This window comes from Chionomys nivalis, chromosome 16 (assembly GCF_950005125.1).
Source record: "Chionomys nivalis chromosome 16, mChiNiv1.1, whole genome shotgun sequence".
Lineage (NCBI taxonomy): Eukaryota > Metazoa > Chordata > Mammalia > Rodentia > Cricetidae > Chionomys > Chionomys nivalis.
The window spans coordinates 34,654,160-34,668,380 of NC_080101.1; the positions used below are offsets into that span (position 1 = coordinate 34,654,160).

The window sequence follows — 14,221 nt, forward strand, 5'->3', positions numbered from 1 at the left end:
CACACTTTCACACAGAGGAAAACTATACGCCAGAGGCTTTGGAGTCTGTGAACCTCTGCTCTCCTACTCACGACCTATCTTTTTCAGTATTGTGCAGGATGCTCTGCACTATGTGAGGCTGAATGAAGGAAAGTGCGCAAAGCACCAGCCCCCGGATGACAGAGCCTCAGCCATATGTTAGAGCAAGTTCAAGGGCCCCTTTATCTGCAGAATCACGGCTTTCGGCGAGCACTCACCCGTGAATTGGGATTATCCAACACAACAAAAATGACGAAGATGTTGGCATTCTGGGCAGCCTGGACTGCCGCCAGGACTCTATCTTTGCCTTCGAGGAAAAGGCCTCGTCCATCAGAAACTATGAGGAGTAGTTGTGCAATCTCTGCAGAAGCCGCAATTGGAGGAGGAAGGGAAAGGGAAGCCCATTAAACAACTGAAAACCATCTGCGGGCCCACTAAGCAAACAGATACCTGGAACTGCCACATTCTGCACACACGCGAGAGGCCTAGATTCAGACAAGTTAGACACTCAGCTGACCGGTACTGCAGACTCTTCTATTAGTGCTCCAGGGAGGGTCAAATTTACATCAACTTCAACTGAGAAGCAAATGATTTCTTTTTTTAAAAATAGGGTTTCTCAGGCTGGGCGGTGGTGGCACACGCCTTTAATCCCAGCACTCGGGAGGCAGAGGCAGGCTGTGAGTTCGAGACCAGCCTGGTCTACAAGAGCTAGTTCCAGGACAGGCTCCAAAACCACAGAGAAACCCTGTCTCGAAAAACCAAAAAAAAAAAAAAAAGAAGATAGGGTTTCTCTGTGTAGTCCTCCTGGCTGTACTAGAACTCACTCTGTAGATCAGGCTGGCCTCGAACTCACAAAGATCCACTTGCCTCTGAATCTCTGGGATTAAAGGCATGTGCCACCACTGCTTGGCTAAATAATTCTCATTGAGTCCATTTGTTTTTTTCCTATAGAGAATGATTATATATATATATATATATATATATAAAAGGTGATGGGGGCTGGGGGTTGGAGGGACTCAGGAGATGGCTCAGTTGGTAAAATGATAAATGATGTTATGCAAGCATGGACCTGACTTAGGGTTCCCAGCACCCACATCAAAGTCAGGCGTGACAATGAACGCCTGTAATCCCAATCCTGGAGCGAAAGAGACCGGAGGAAGCCTGGGGTCTGATGGGGTCTCACTGGGAATTCCGGGTTCAGTGAAAGACCCTGTCTCAAATAAATAAACAAACAAACAAACGGACAAACAGCATGATCAAGGAAGACTCCCAGTGTCAACCTTGGGCTTGTGCACACACGCACCTACACACATACACACACCCACCAATTAAAAACAAGAAAGATGGTGATGGGCAGAGAGAGGAGAGCAGTCATTTGTTAGCAGAGGGAAGATGGTGGCTCACCTGGACTGGCGTTCTGGGATAGCTTCTGGGCAGCTGCAAACATTTTGGCTGCAGACTCTAGAAACTAAACAGAAGCAGCACAGATTACTGGTACCCCCTTCCTAGCCACAGAGATCCCCGTGGCACCTGACACAGTCTGTCCTCGTACTGTGCAGCACTTCCCACCGAGCACCGGCGTGCTTTGTACAGAGACTGCCACTTGCTAGTCACTATTAGTGCCCTAAACACTCCAAAGGGAGAAAGATGACGAAAATATGAAAGCCAACAGTTTCCTTCTTTCAAGAAAAGCAAGAAAATAAAGCTGCTGAACAAAATAGAAGGCAGACTGAGAGCAAGGACAGAGGCTGTGTTTCATCTTCTTAGGAATCCCTAGCTTTGCTCGCCATCATTTTATCTTAATGGAGAGAGCATGGGCAGCACTGGGCAAGAACTCAACTGTGCTAATGTCAATGATCTTTGAGGACCGAGGAAAAGGAACCATATCCTGGCTAAAGAATGCCAAGGCAACAGATTGAGGTTGCCAAACTACCTGTTCTAATTCCAGAAGGCAGATACGGGTTTCTAAAAATTGGTGTCTCTTAACATCAGCTTTAGATTAAAAAAAAAAAGTATGAGTGCTCTATCTTCTATCTGCATTTACACCACTATCAGATCCCACTATAGATGGTTGTGAGCCAACACGTAGTTGCTGGGAACTGAACCAAGGACCTCTAACCAGTCCTTCTAACTGCTGAGCCATCTCTCCATGCCCCAGCTTTAGAATTCATGCAAACAAATACTGACTTCATGAGAATACCTGAGCAATCTTAGTCTTCCTCTGTTGGAATTTGCAGAGCCGCAGAATCTGAGACCCAGAAGAATCACCGAACTGCTCGTGGAATGGGTGCAACAGCTTTACTGACTCTCCAAAACTGGAAAAGAAAACCAGATACAAAATGACTTTTCCCCAGTCATGTGATCAAATCAATAAAGGCTAGAAACAGGATTTCCCCACTGGGATTAAAAGGCAATGTTAGATCCAGGCGGTGGCGGCACATATCTTTAATCCCAGCACTCGGGAAGCAGAGGCAGAGTTTGAGGGCAGCCTAGTTTACAAAGTGAGTTCAAGGACAGCCAGGACAAGAAACCCTTTCTCAAAGACGGCTCAGTGGTTAAGCAAAGAGGTTAAAGAGCACCTCTTTCAGGAGACCCAGGTTTGGCCCCGCCATCACAAATGCATATAAATCCAGTTCAGGGAATCCAGCGCCTCTCCTGGCTTCCAAGGCTATTGCATGCATATTTGATGCACAGCCATACAAAAAGGCAAACACCAATACACATATAATTTAAAAAGGCTTTAAAAGGCAACATTACCTGCACACAGCAATCTGACCCACTTCCAGGAGGGTTAGCGCATTACCAATCACAGCCAGAGACTCAAACGCAAGCTATGAAGAAGAAGAGAGAGTTGAAGGCATCAAACCAGTTTGCTTTAAGATGTCACAAAACATTATTTTTTTTTGTATGGCAAACAGTGAACAACACTCCCAAAATGGCATACACCCCCCCCCCAGGCTGGAGTGCCCCCCCAGACTCTCCTCTGTATTGTAGATGCTTCAACTCCAATGCATCACACTGATAGGAATGGTTTGCTTGCTATACTATTTCATAAATGCAACTTTTCTTTCTTTCCACAGCAGAGACTACATAAAATCTTCCCTGCCCCCCCCCAGACACGGTTGCTTTGTATAGCTTTGGAGCCTGTCCTGGAACTTGCTCTGTGACTTCAAGCCAGAGGCCTTGAACTTGCCTCTGCCTCCCAAGTGTTGAGAGCTGGGATTAAAGGTGTGCATTATCACTGCCAGGTTCATAAAATCTTTCATATGTAAGTAAACTTAAAACAGCTTAAATTCATTCTCATGTATATAGTCTAACTATAGAACTGAGCTGGAAATGTTATCACCAGGGTCTTTCGGCTGAGTCCTGCCCTGCTCTGTAGAGGGTCTTTTTCTGTGTGTCTGCCCAGGGAACACCGTCCCTCAACTGCTGGTTTTGTATGTGATGCCTGAGATTTCTCTGCTGCCATCTGTTGCCCCTGAGATTTTTCCTGCCTCTTAATTCTTTAACTGGCAGAGAAAATGAGCCCTGCCAAGCCCCTGGAGTGTGACGCCACACCTCGGGACGCTGCGGAAGAGTGGGTTCTGAAGACGGAACTGAAAAGGGAGGCATCTTGTATTTTTCGAAGTCATCTGAAGACCCTCAAAATTTCCTATTTACATTTCTTCCTTTCCACCTGAATGGGAGGGGGAAAATTGTGCTTCACTGCTCCAAGACCCTATGCAGTTTAAAGCTAGGCCCAAAGAAGCTCTAAGTATCAAGTCAGCCAGATAAACTAAAATCCCTTGAAACAAAATGGTTTATATTTTGGAAATAATATTCCTGCCTATATAAAGAAAGTAAAAGTCTAGCTAGCTCGCCATGAAATAAAGCATAAGAAAATTTTTATTTATTTAAAAATGGTTACAAAAGCTGGGAGGTGGAAGTGGTGCACGACTTTAATCATCATCATTGGGGGCGGGGGCACAGGCAGGTGAATATCTGGGTTTTAGGCTAACCTGGTCTACAAAACTAGTTCTAGGACAGCCAGAGCTGTTACACAAAGAAACCCTATCTCAAAAATGGGGAGGGGCACTCATAATTGCTTGGAGGAAATGCTTTAAGGCTGCCAATTTGTGGGTTCTAAATTTCAGGTGTGAGTAAGTTAAAAAGAATAGTCTTGCCGGGCGGTGGTGGCGCACGCCTTTAATCCCAGCACCCGGGAGGCAGAGGCAGGCGGATCTCTGTGAGTTCGAGGCCAGCCTGGTCTACAAGAACTAGTTCCAGGACAGGCTCCAAAGCTACAGAGAAACCCTGTCTCGAAAAACAAAAAAAAAAAAAAAACAAAAAAAAAAAAAAAGAATAGTCTTCTTGGGCACCCACTGAGCACTTCTGTGTCTTCACTGCACTCCCTCCTGCACTCCCATGCAGCTCAGGTGTGAGAGCACACGATGGCCACACTTCCACATCAGTGCCCACCAATGCCTCTCTTCTTAGACTGTGGGAGGTAGAAGAGCTAAGGATGGCTAACCCTCTTCCTTCTTTGGATACTGCCCATTTTAACATTTAATAGCTCGTTGTCTTCATCTGCAGCAAATGCAAAGAGATTTCAAATTCAAAACACTCAATTACAAAGTTTTATACACAGACAGACAGAACTTTAAAAAGACATGACAGATGATAAACTGGCCAATATAGCTAATTAGCTTTTGTAAATGAAACGGTTAAGGCTTGCATTCCTCTGATCAAGTGTCTGTCTTTAATCAAGTCTGTAAGTAGTCTACAGATAAAGGACAAGGAAATGAATGGAGGGAACACAGACTTAGTTTTAAAAACAAACCCTCCTTCATTTCTTTACTTTTCAATTTCTGGGTCAGAATTATCTTAAAAAATTCTTTTATCTTCTATATTCCTAAGTCAACCAACACAGAGCCTAGATATAAAGCCCACACAGAACTGTGAGAAAACTAAAAAGCAAAAATGAGAAATCTTATCACCACCCACATGAACGACAGCACAGTTTTACAACAAATTAGTTAAAAATGCATTACACTGAGTACTTTTAAATACACATTTAATCTTTATCACTGAGGTAGGGACTGTTATAATCCTCAATTTTTTCCAGAAAGTATAAAACTGATAAGCTGTCCCAAGTTATGGTGAGGTGGGATGGGGACCAGACTCAGAGGGTGTGGGGTAACATCCTATCGGCCACATATTTCTGCACTGTACTGACAGGCTCTCAAGCCACAAGAGCAGCCGAGGTGCTAAAAGCACTTTCAGACTGGCTGTCTCCTGAGGTCAGGATATGCTGATGTTGTCCTGCTCCTTCTTTGTAATTATGGGGTCAGACTGGAAAAGAGGGGTTAATTCCAAGCTAGTGACAGAGCTGCGGACATGACTTTAGGCCTGCTACCCTGAAAGCAAAATGCTAATAAACTTCCCCCTCAGTTTCCCTTGGGAGATGAAAGCTGTTTTGAGAATAAACGCGGGCGATCTTCAGGATTTAAATAAACCCTGGGACGCCCTTCTGATACTGCTGTGTAAACTGTGTCTCAATTATTCCCTTGATAATTTATGTTGGGGCTGGACCCCGAAAAGAGGGTACTTACTAAGATTTTCTAGGAAAGCACCCATATTTTAGGTTAGTTGTTGGCTTATGCTAGATAATATAACATCACTGTAAAAAAACCCCCAAACAAAAAAACATCCCCTAGAAACCAGACAATGGTTTCAGAAACCATGTGATATGCAATCAAAACAGTTTAATAAAACAGTTTAATTTTTGCATTTTATAGAAAATAAACACTGTTCAGTATAAAAAACAGTAAGGATCAAAATATTTGTGCCATCATGGAATTGCCCCTCAGGCCTTAAAAGCACACACCATCCTACACTCAGTCACCACATCCTCTCTGCCTACTCTCCAGATACATTGGACAGCCTGGGCAGCATGGTTTGGATTTCACTCTCCTTCTCACCTGCTTAGTGTGGTTGTCTACCATGCTGGAAGAATCATCAATAGCCAAACAAATCTGATACTGCCGTTTGCTGGGCTTGGTCCTTCGAAGCCAGATCCTGTCTTTCCGAAACTGACTGGCAATGTACGGAATGATCTTCCGCATGTTCAGCCGCTTGCCCGTGCGATAGTCCCCCCTGTTACAGGAAAGATGAACACAGTCCCATGCCTCAGATTTAAGACAAAAATCACGTTAGTAATAACTTAAAACTAGAGTGTCAAGTAACTAGTCCTCGGGCAAAGGTGCTACCATTCACTGAAGACTGCAGGCTAGTCTTCCGACCGCCAGCTAGAGCCCTGGTCCAAGATCTGACTGCAGTAACTAAGTTTTTCCAGAAAAGCTAAGACACATTTTATAACATTAGAAAATATAATTTTCTGTATTTCAAATCAAAGTCCTATCTATATACTTCTCTTTCCTGTCTAGACCACGACTTTGACCACATCTTTGCGGCCCTAGTCCTGGCTGAGTCACACCACACCAGCACAGGGAACAGCACTGCATCTAAGGCTGTTCCCACACAGCAGTAATATAACTGCCTTCCTGCATATACTTCTTCCCCACAGAAGAGCACACACACAGGGTTACTACGTGCAGCTGACAGGGGACAGTAGCAGTATCGAACACCATATTGGTGCCCAGATAGCAGAAGTGGCAGTGTTATAAATGGTCAGTCCTGAGCAACTGAACTGGTTGACACTGACCTCTAAGGGCCTTAAGAGGGAAAGACTTACCTCAGCTTGGCTGCTTGTGTGGGCTCTAACAGCAGACGAAGCTGCTCGCACAGCTGTTGTGATAGAGATGCAGTTAAGACTAGGTAACTCTGCCACATCTCAGCTGCAGCCTTCTCCTAGGACAGCAAAACAGAATTATTATTAGACTGTTGAAGCAGAAAAGAACTTGCATGAACTTTTTTGGCAAAAGCACTTTAAAGCCTTTCTCAGCAAGCAGCAATTCAACTAACTAAATAAAAATGTTCCCTTGCCCCCAAACCGATAACCTACAGTTCCAAGAAAAAGGATGCAATAGGCCAGTTAATGGGAACTCACAAACAAATCAACACTTTCCTCCTGTCACCTGAAGAACAGGACCTGCACGCCCTGCACAGTGGCATGTGTGAATGAGGAACTCTGGGTGAGGCTGATGCAGCCACGCTGAGCTCTCTCACCAGTTTTCAGAGGGAAAGCGACAACAAATACCAATCCCCCCAGCAGCACCGATCCACGGACACACCGGCAGAACACATGATATACACGGGTAGGACGAAAGATGATATACACAGAAAAGAGGTTTGCACACGCACCTCTATATTTAGAGGTTAAACCATTAAATAAAAGACACTTCATAGCAGCAAAGATCGAGAAGATCTGCAAGACCACAAGCATGACCTAGCTTCCTTTACAAAGCCAGGAACGCAAGTTAAAGGAACCAAATACATATGTCTGCTTTAATGAGACTATAGATCTAGTGGCAAAGCAGGCACAAACAGTGGATACACAGGCTTAAATTAGATTCTGACTATACTTTCTACTGGTCTCTCCCTTTTACAATGTAACTGGAGTCAAGAACCTACTGAGGCCGGGCAGTAGTGGCGCACGCCTTTAATCCCAGCACTTGGGAGGCAGAGGCAGGCAGATCTCTGTGAGTTCGAGACCAGCCTGGTCTACAAGAGCTAGTTCCAGGACAGGCTCCAAAACCACAGAGAAAGAAACCCTGTCTCGAAAAACCAAAAAAACCCCAAAAAACAAACAAAAAAAAACAACAAAGAAAAAAAAGAACCTACTAAGTTGTATTTTAAAAACTCAGGCAAATGATTTTGTGGAAAGAAAGCTCTGACTTACCTCTTCTGCATCCCCATAGTCATGAGCCTGCCAGGTCTCCAGCTGTCGCTCCATCTCCTGTCTCAGCTCACTGACATCTTTTAAAAGGGGCTAAGAAGGAAAAGCTACTGGTAAGTGGTGGCCCAGGCTGTAATCAACATCTTATCACTGTCTGTCTTTCTACGGTGTGACCTTGTTGCAGGTATGTCTGAACTCACAACTTAGGCAAATTTAAGGGGGCAATCAAATGATTCCACTTCCTGTTTGCAAGACCACATGGATGAGTGAAACTTTCATCATTTAAAATACAGCCTAGTCAAACAAAACAAACCGAGACTTCTTATGTGTACACAGACGCACATCACATGTACATGTGGAGACCAGATGACATCAGGGTTTTTCTTCAGATTACTATGGGGAAGGATCAGCTACAAGGCTCCTCATGCGGATGGAGAGATGGTTAAGTTAGTTAAACACATGTCTTGCAGGCATGACCTGGATTCTAGCCTCAGAACCCATGCAAAAAGAAGCCAGGCACGCTGATACATAATATCAACCCTAGGAGGTAGAGATAGATGAATCCCTGGAGCTGGCTGCTTAGCCTCCTGAGCCTATTTGAAAAATTCCAGGCCAGTCAGAGACACCAATTTCAAAAAGGGAAAAGTGGACAGCGATGAAGGAGGACACCCGAGCTTGTCCTCTGGCTCCCACTGACCACCTCTGCACCTTCCTATACAGAAAGTAAAGTTACTGTTACACAATGTCATGGGTTGTTAGCTGTCCTCATGGCTCCTAATACTGCCACCCTAACAGCCAATGCTAAAAACCAGCGCCACACACTGGATGAGTCTGGAATGACTTCATAGTTTAACAAAGGATGTATGTATTTACTAAAAGATTGCTGTCACATCAAAAGTCCTCTTAACAGTTTTGATAAGAATTGATATTCCAAACAAAGGGCTATTCCATAGAAGTTCTAAGTAACTTAAACTAAAAATTAACAGAGTTGTGAGTTCAGTACTTGGAAAACTGGATCCACAAGGAACTGACGAAGTGTATGAATGGTTGAGTCCCGGCTTCTTTCTGGTTTCTCTGTCTCCTGGTGAGATGTGCTTGTTCTTGGGTCTTGGTCTTCTTTCGTTTTAACTGTCTGAGTGTCCATATCCATCTCATGAGAGTCTGTATTCATAGAAAGATATAGTTTCATTTATCACGTTATTTAGGTAAGACTGCTCTTTCACGACTGCCTGCCCTCACTCAACAATTTCAACCTATCTCTGCTCCGTGTTGATTGCTTACGCCCTGTAGTCTCTGTTGTCACAGCCAACAGGAACGAGGCAGAAGAAAAACCCTTAAATCTGCTACATCCTTTAGGATTTTTATTTATTATACTGGTGGAAGCTATTTATTTTTAAAGAGTGTGCACAGCCAGCACATGACCTGTGTATGTGGTGGTGCAGGCCTGTATTGTCAGCACTGGAATACCCAGGAAGACTGTGAGTGCTAGGCCAGCCTGGCTATATCATGGAATCCTATTTCAAAGGCCAAAATAGCAAACTGCCTTGTAACAGAATTTGGTCAGCCATGAAATCTTTTCATATACATTTCCTCATTTTATTTCTTTAATATTTTTCCTTCCTCTATGCTTGTACCTTTTTTTTTTTTTTTTTTTTTTTTGGGTTTTTCGAGACAGGGTTTCTCTGTGGTTTTGGAGCCTGTCCTGGAACTAGCTCTTGTAGACCAGGCTGGTCTCGAACTCACAGAGATCCACCTGCCTCTGCCTCCCGAGTGCTGGGATTAAAGGCGGGCGTCACCATCGCCCGGCTTTTTTTTTTTTTTTTTGGTTGCTTGTACCTTAATGTAATTAAAAAACAATCTCTATAATTAATGATCAAGAACATTTTATGCAACTTCAGTAGACAGACTTCTACTGTTTTTCCATATATGTTTAAAAAAAACACACATGAATTTCTCAGAAATTCTGTTTCACCTGATTATGGATATTCTGCAAGACCATCTTTTGTATCTCAAATAGATTATGATAGGCGAATTATTTTCACCAAAATCAGAGATTAGAATAGGAAAGAACAAAGAGCAGATTTCACTACAGTGCAAGAACTAGACAGCCTTGGGGCTTTCCAGTCTCCTCCCTCCTCAGGGCTCACCAGAGGCCGCAGCAGGGTCTGACTTCACTGCCTCTGGCTTCAGCTGCTCTGTGTCCTCTGCTCTGAGCAGCTCCTCTTCTATATCCATGAGGATATCTTCTGCTTCCTCCTCCTCCTGATCCTGTCTAGCGTCCTTTGTCGTCTGCTGCTGTTCAGTACTGGCCACATCTGCCAACAATGCACGGAGGGAGAAAACTTACTTTATTTGCAGAGTAAACAATGCTGAATGGATTGCAGTCTGTCACTTCTGGCTTTCAAGTTCTACTAACACTGGTTCTGCCACTGACCAACCATGGGACCCAGACACTTTTTTGGGCCTGAACAGCTCCCACTGTCCTACTGATGTAACTGCCCATTGTCTACCTCCTAGAGAAGATACAGAAATAGTATGCATACATACACATAACAAGAGAAACAGGCATTTATCTGGGTTTTTACTGATGTAAACAGAAAACAGTGTGGCGTGTGAGCACATGACTTTGGAGCAGCTACTGGAAACTTGTAAGTAGACAAATATAAAACAGGGCACAGAAAGAATCTCAGCATTTTAATCTTGGACAAGTTCAATTTGAAAACCTCATGGCTCCCAGAGATTTGAGAAATTCTATAACCAACAATTCCAATGTCTCTGACATAGAGCAAAAGCTGAGTATATTCTTCCCAAGACTATGACTAGACTAGGCTTGATTCAGTCTCTGTCTTTCTCTCCTACAACAAAGGATTTCACATAGCACAGGCTGGCCACAAGTCTGCTATGTAGCCAAGGATGTCCTTGAACTTGTAATGCTTTGAAGTGATGGGGAAGTAGTCAGCCCACTTAGCTTTATGTAGTGCTGGGAATCAAATCCAGGGTTTTGGGCACATTAGGGAAGCACTCTTACCAACTGAGTTAACAACCAGAGCTCGGGTCCCATTCACTACTCATTGCCCATCACTTCAAGTCATCCGATGTTTATACACTGGATCCCCACTGGATCTATGTAGAGCCCCAAAGTGGAGTCTTGCCTTATGAGAGGCTATGAGACACTGCCTACAGTGAGGAATAAACAAGCCCAGGCTCCAGGCTGCGGAAGGATCTGGACCAACCATATATACAGTGATCAACTTTCTCTTTTGTTGTTCCAAATACAATAAGAGACAAGAAGCATTATAATCATTTCTGTTCACTTCACAAGAGAGGAGTGAAAGACAGGAACTGGGGTGACTGGCCACTGACTTTCTCCTTCCAGTTTCTATTATAGCTGGTCACCGTTCAAGGACATTCAAGAATGTTCAATGCAAAGAAATCAAAGTCAGCACCAGGATTATAGCATGCGGCCAGCTGTCTGTGAGGACAGGGGGTACCCCAGGCTATGGTTATTTTAGTACCAGAAACAAGTTGTATTTCTGCCTTACACAAATATTGTACTGAGAGAAAACAGTTTAAAAAGTCTTTCCCCCTTTTCTACTTTGCCTGGCATGTACAGTCAGCCATACTGTGTAATGTCAGAGATCGCTTTGTGAGCAAAAGCAGAGTATTCCCAGCACCATACCGTAAGTCTGTGCGTCGTATGCATCGCTGCCTTGCTTAATATGTTCAAACGTGTCTGAATCTTCCACCTGAGCCTGGGGCTGGGCCAGGCCCTGCTCAGGGTTCCTGTCTGTATCCACAGTCCTCAGCCTCTTATGCACATGCTCACTGTGGTCACCCATGGAGCGTTCATTGTCAGCCTGCCCAGGTTTCCTCTTAAAACTCTGCAGGATTAATGAGATCATCAGAACCTTGTCTGCAATGGCAAAACCTCAAAACAACCAATACTCATCCCCAGGGAGGAGGTTAATCAGGGATAGCCACACAACAGTGAATTCAATACACCTCACTAAAGTTTTGTGTTTTGGCTCCCCTCCACCCACTCTGAAGCTCAGACTGGCCTTGGATTTGCTATGCAGCTAAGATAACCTTTAAACTCCTGATTCCCTTGCTTCTGCCTCCCAAATGCTGGATATAAGGTATATACCACCATGACTGGATCTATGATATAACTAACAAAGCTAAGAAAGCAAAGAAACATCCACACGTATCATGTGTACAAGTGAAACTGGTAGCACTGACTCTATGTGAAAGGTCCCCTCGGTGGTTTAGGGACAGAACAGCATACAGGCTTTTAGGAGACTGTTGGTTTGCTTTTTGAGTATAGTAATCTCATGGGCATGAATATATTTTAAAGACTGTTAAGTCTGAAAAACCATGGGCAATGTCAAGAGTAAGCCTAGTTTGTTGGTGCTGTACACAGCTCTTGAGTCTAGAGCAGGAGCAGCGGCCACTGGAAAAACCTGGTCGGGGTCTTCTCTCTAAGACTGCCAATTATTAGGTCTGGTAAACGAGCCAAGGCTAGAAATGTGGTCGTATGTTGTTGGTTGTTCAACAGTCAGTATGTGTGTTCATGTGTATGCAGAGCTCATGGAGGTCAGAACTGGAGTTACAGACAGCTGTCAACTGCCATGTTACGTAGGTGCTGGGACAGAACCTGGGTCCTCTAGTAAATGCTCAATTGCTAAGATATTTCTCTAGCCCCAACATTTTTTTTATTAAAAAAAAAAAATTTCCCGCTTCCTCCCCGCCTCCCATTTCCCTCCCCCCCTCCCCCCCTCTTCTTCTCCTCCCTCTCCAGTCCCAAGAGCAGTCAGGGTTCCCTGCCCTGTGGAAAGTCCAAGGTCCTCCCCCCTCCATCCAGATCTAGGAAGGTGAACATCCAAACTGTCTAGGCTCCCACAAAGCCAGAACATGAAGTAGGATCAAAACCCCGTGCCATTCTCCTTGGCTTTAAACCTCTTCACTTTTCTTACCTGCCTTCCATCTAAATTTAACCAAAGAATGATAGAAACCTGTGTATTTTTGTTGGTCTGTCGCTGGGAGGCCAAACGTGCAATCAAGTTGGATTCATGTCCTTCTGCCTGCTTTGCATCTGCAGCTCCAGTCCCATGTTCCTAAGAAACACAAATCAGAAAAGGAGGAGGGGGAGAAGCTATTAAAGCAATGGCTGCCATGTTGCAATAGATCCAGCTTTTCTCAGTGCCCACTAGTCTCAGGGGGTAACTCCCCTGTGTGCCTTCTTGATGCAGAATTCCACCCCTAACAGAAGCCCTGCTTGTGGATAGCAACACAAAACTGAAATAAATCCAGGGCCCTGGCTTTGCTGATTGTTCCTTGTCTATAGGAGCGTAAGGTCTTATTCCAAAGGCCAGACAGACCAGGCTCAATCATCAACCAGTTATATACCCAGGGGCTGTCACTGAATTTTACCAAGGCTTATTTTCCTCAAAGATGGAGAAAACAGAACAATAGCATCTATTTCTTTGAGCTCTGACTGATGAACATGTTCAGCACCTAATGAGTGCTCAATGAATAGTGGTGGAATGATGAATACTGCTGCTGCTGGTGAGGGGCTGGGCCTGAAGCAGCGAAGGAGCAATTCAGTGATATTCCTTCTTCCCACAGCACCAGCACCAGCCATCTGAGGTGCTGCCCTTAGAACATATTACCACTAGGCCAAGACGGAATAGTTTCCTTATAAAACCAGAACATTTAGAAGCCTACTGAACAACAGGGGAAACTCAAAATACCATTAGATGCACAGGGTTCTACGTGAAGTCCAAATTTGACCTTTCTCTTCTTGGGGAGTTTTTTGAAAAGTAACACAAAACTAAAGCATCCGCAGAACTGTAAGTCTAGTGACCATTTTAAAGTAAGCACATCGCTCAAACACAGTCTGCAGCACACATTCTTGTGTGTGTCCTGAGAAGAATACACGAAAAGGCCAGAATGGGAGACGATTCTTTAGACATCAACAATAACAAAAGACAACAGAAACCATATACATCAACCTGCCGAAGAGAACATGGTTTCAGACAGACCGACACTGGGGACGGGGTCTCACCTCTTTGCCCTGTTCCTTCTCTGGTGCAGCCCCCGCTAGCTCCACAGCCTCTACACTCTGCACACTGTCCACACTAGTCTGTCCGCAGGAGGCGTGCTCCTTTCTCTCTGTGGCCTCTGGGACTTCCTCTTCACCACCAGACTTCTCCCCTTCCTCTTCCTCCTTCTGCAGAGGAAAAACACATAAGCTCTGGGGATGGCCTACCAGGAAGCAGATGCCCTACTCCTTGCTAAACAGCAGGGGAGATGCTGTATGGAGCAGACTCTGTAGTAATGAAGAAATAGCTTACAAGATTCTGCTGG

The 14,221-nt window shown here is 44.5% G+C and overlaps 1 protein-coding gene across 2 annotated transcripts in view; it reads right to left on the reverse strand.

Annotated features, from left to right (window-relative positions):
- Positions 1-14,221, reverse strand: part of Mdn1 (midasin AAA ATPase 1) — a 122,787-nt gene that overhangs the window by 1,553 nt on the left and 107,013 nt on the right. For both annotated transcript variants that reach the window (XM_057790246.1, XM_057790247.1), the window contains 12 exons: positions 13,920-14,084; positions 12,868-12,969; positions 11,535-11,736; positions 10,003-10,170; positions 8,859-9,016; positions 7,859-7,948; positions 6,752-6,867; positions 5,979-6,153; positions 2,776-2,849; positions 2,219-2,333; positions 1,423-1,486; positions 237-379 (listed from right to left, as the gene is read on the reverse strand). In XM_057790246.1, coding sequence (XP_057646229.1) covers positions 237-379; positions 1,423-1,486; positions 2,219-2,333; positions 2,776-2,849; positions 5,979-6,153; positions 6,752-6,867; positions 7,859-7,948; positions 8,859-9,016; positions 10,003-10,170; positions 11,535-11,736; positions 12,868-12,969; positions 13,920-14,084 — 1,572 coding nt within the window. The remainder of the gene's footprint in view (positions 1-236; positions 380-1,422; positions 1,487-2,218; positions 2,334-2,775; positions 2,850-5,978; positions 6,154-6,751; positions 6,868-7,858; positions 7,949-8,858; positions 9,017-10,002; positions 10,171-11,534; positions 11,737-12,867; positions 12,970-13,919; positions 14,085-14,221) is intronic.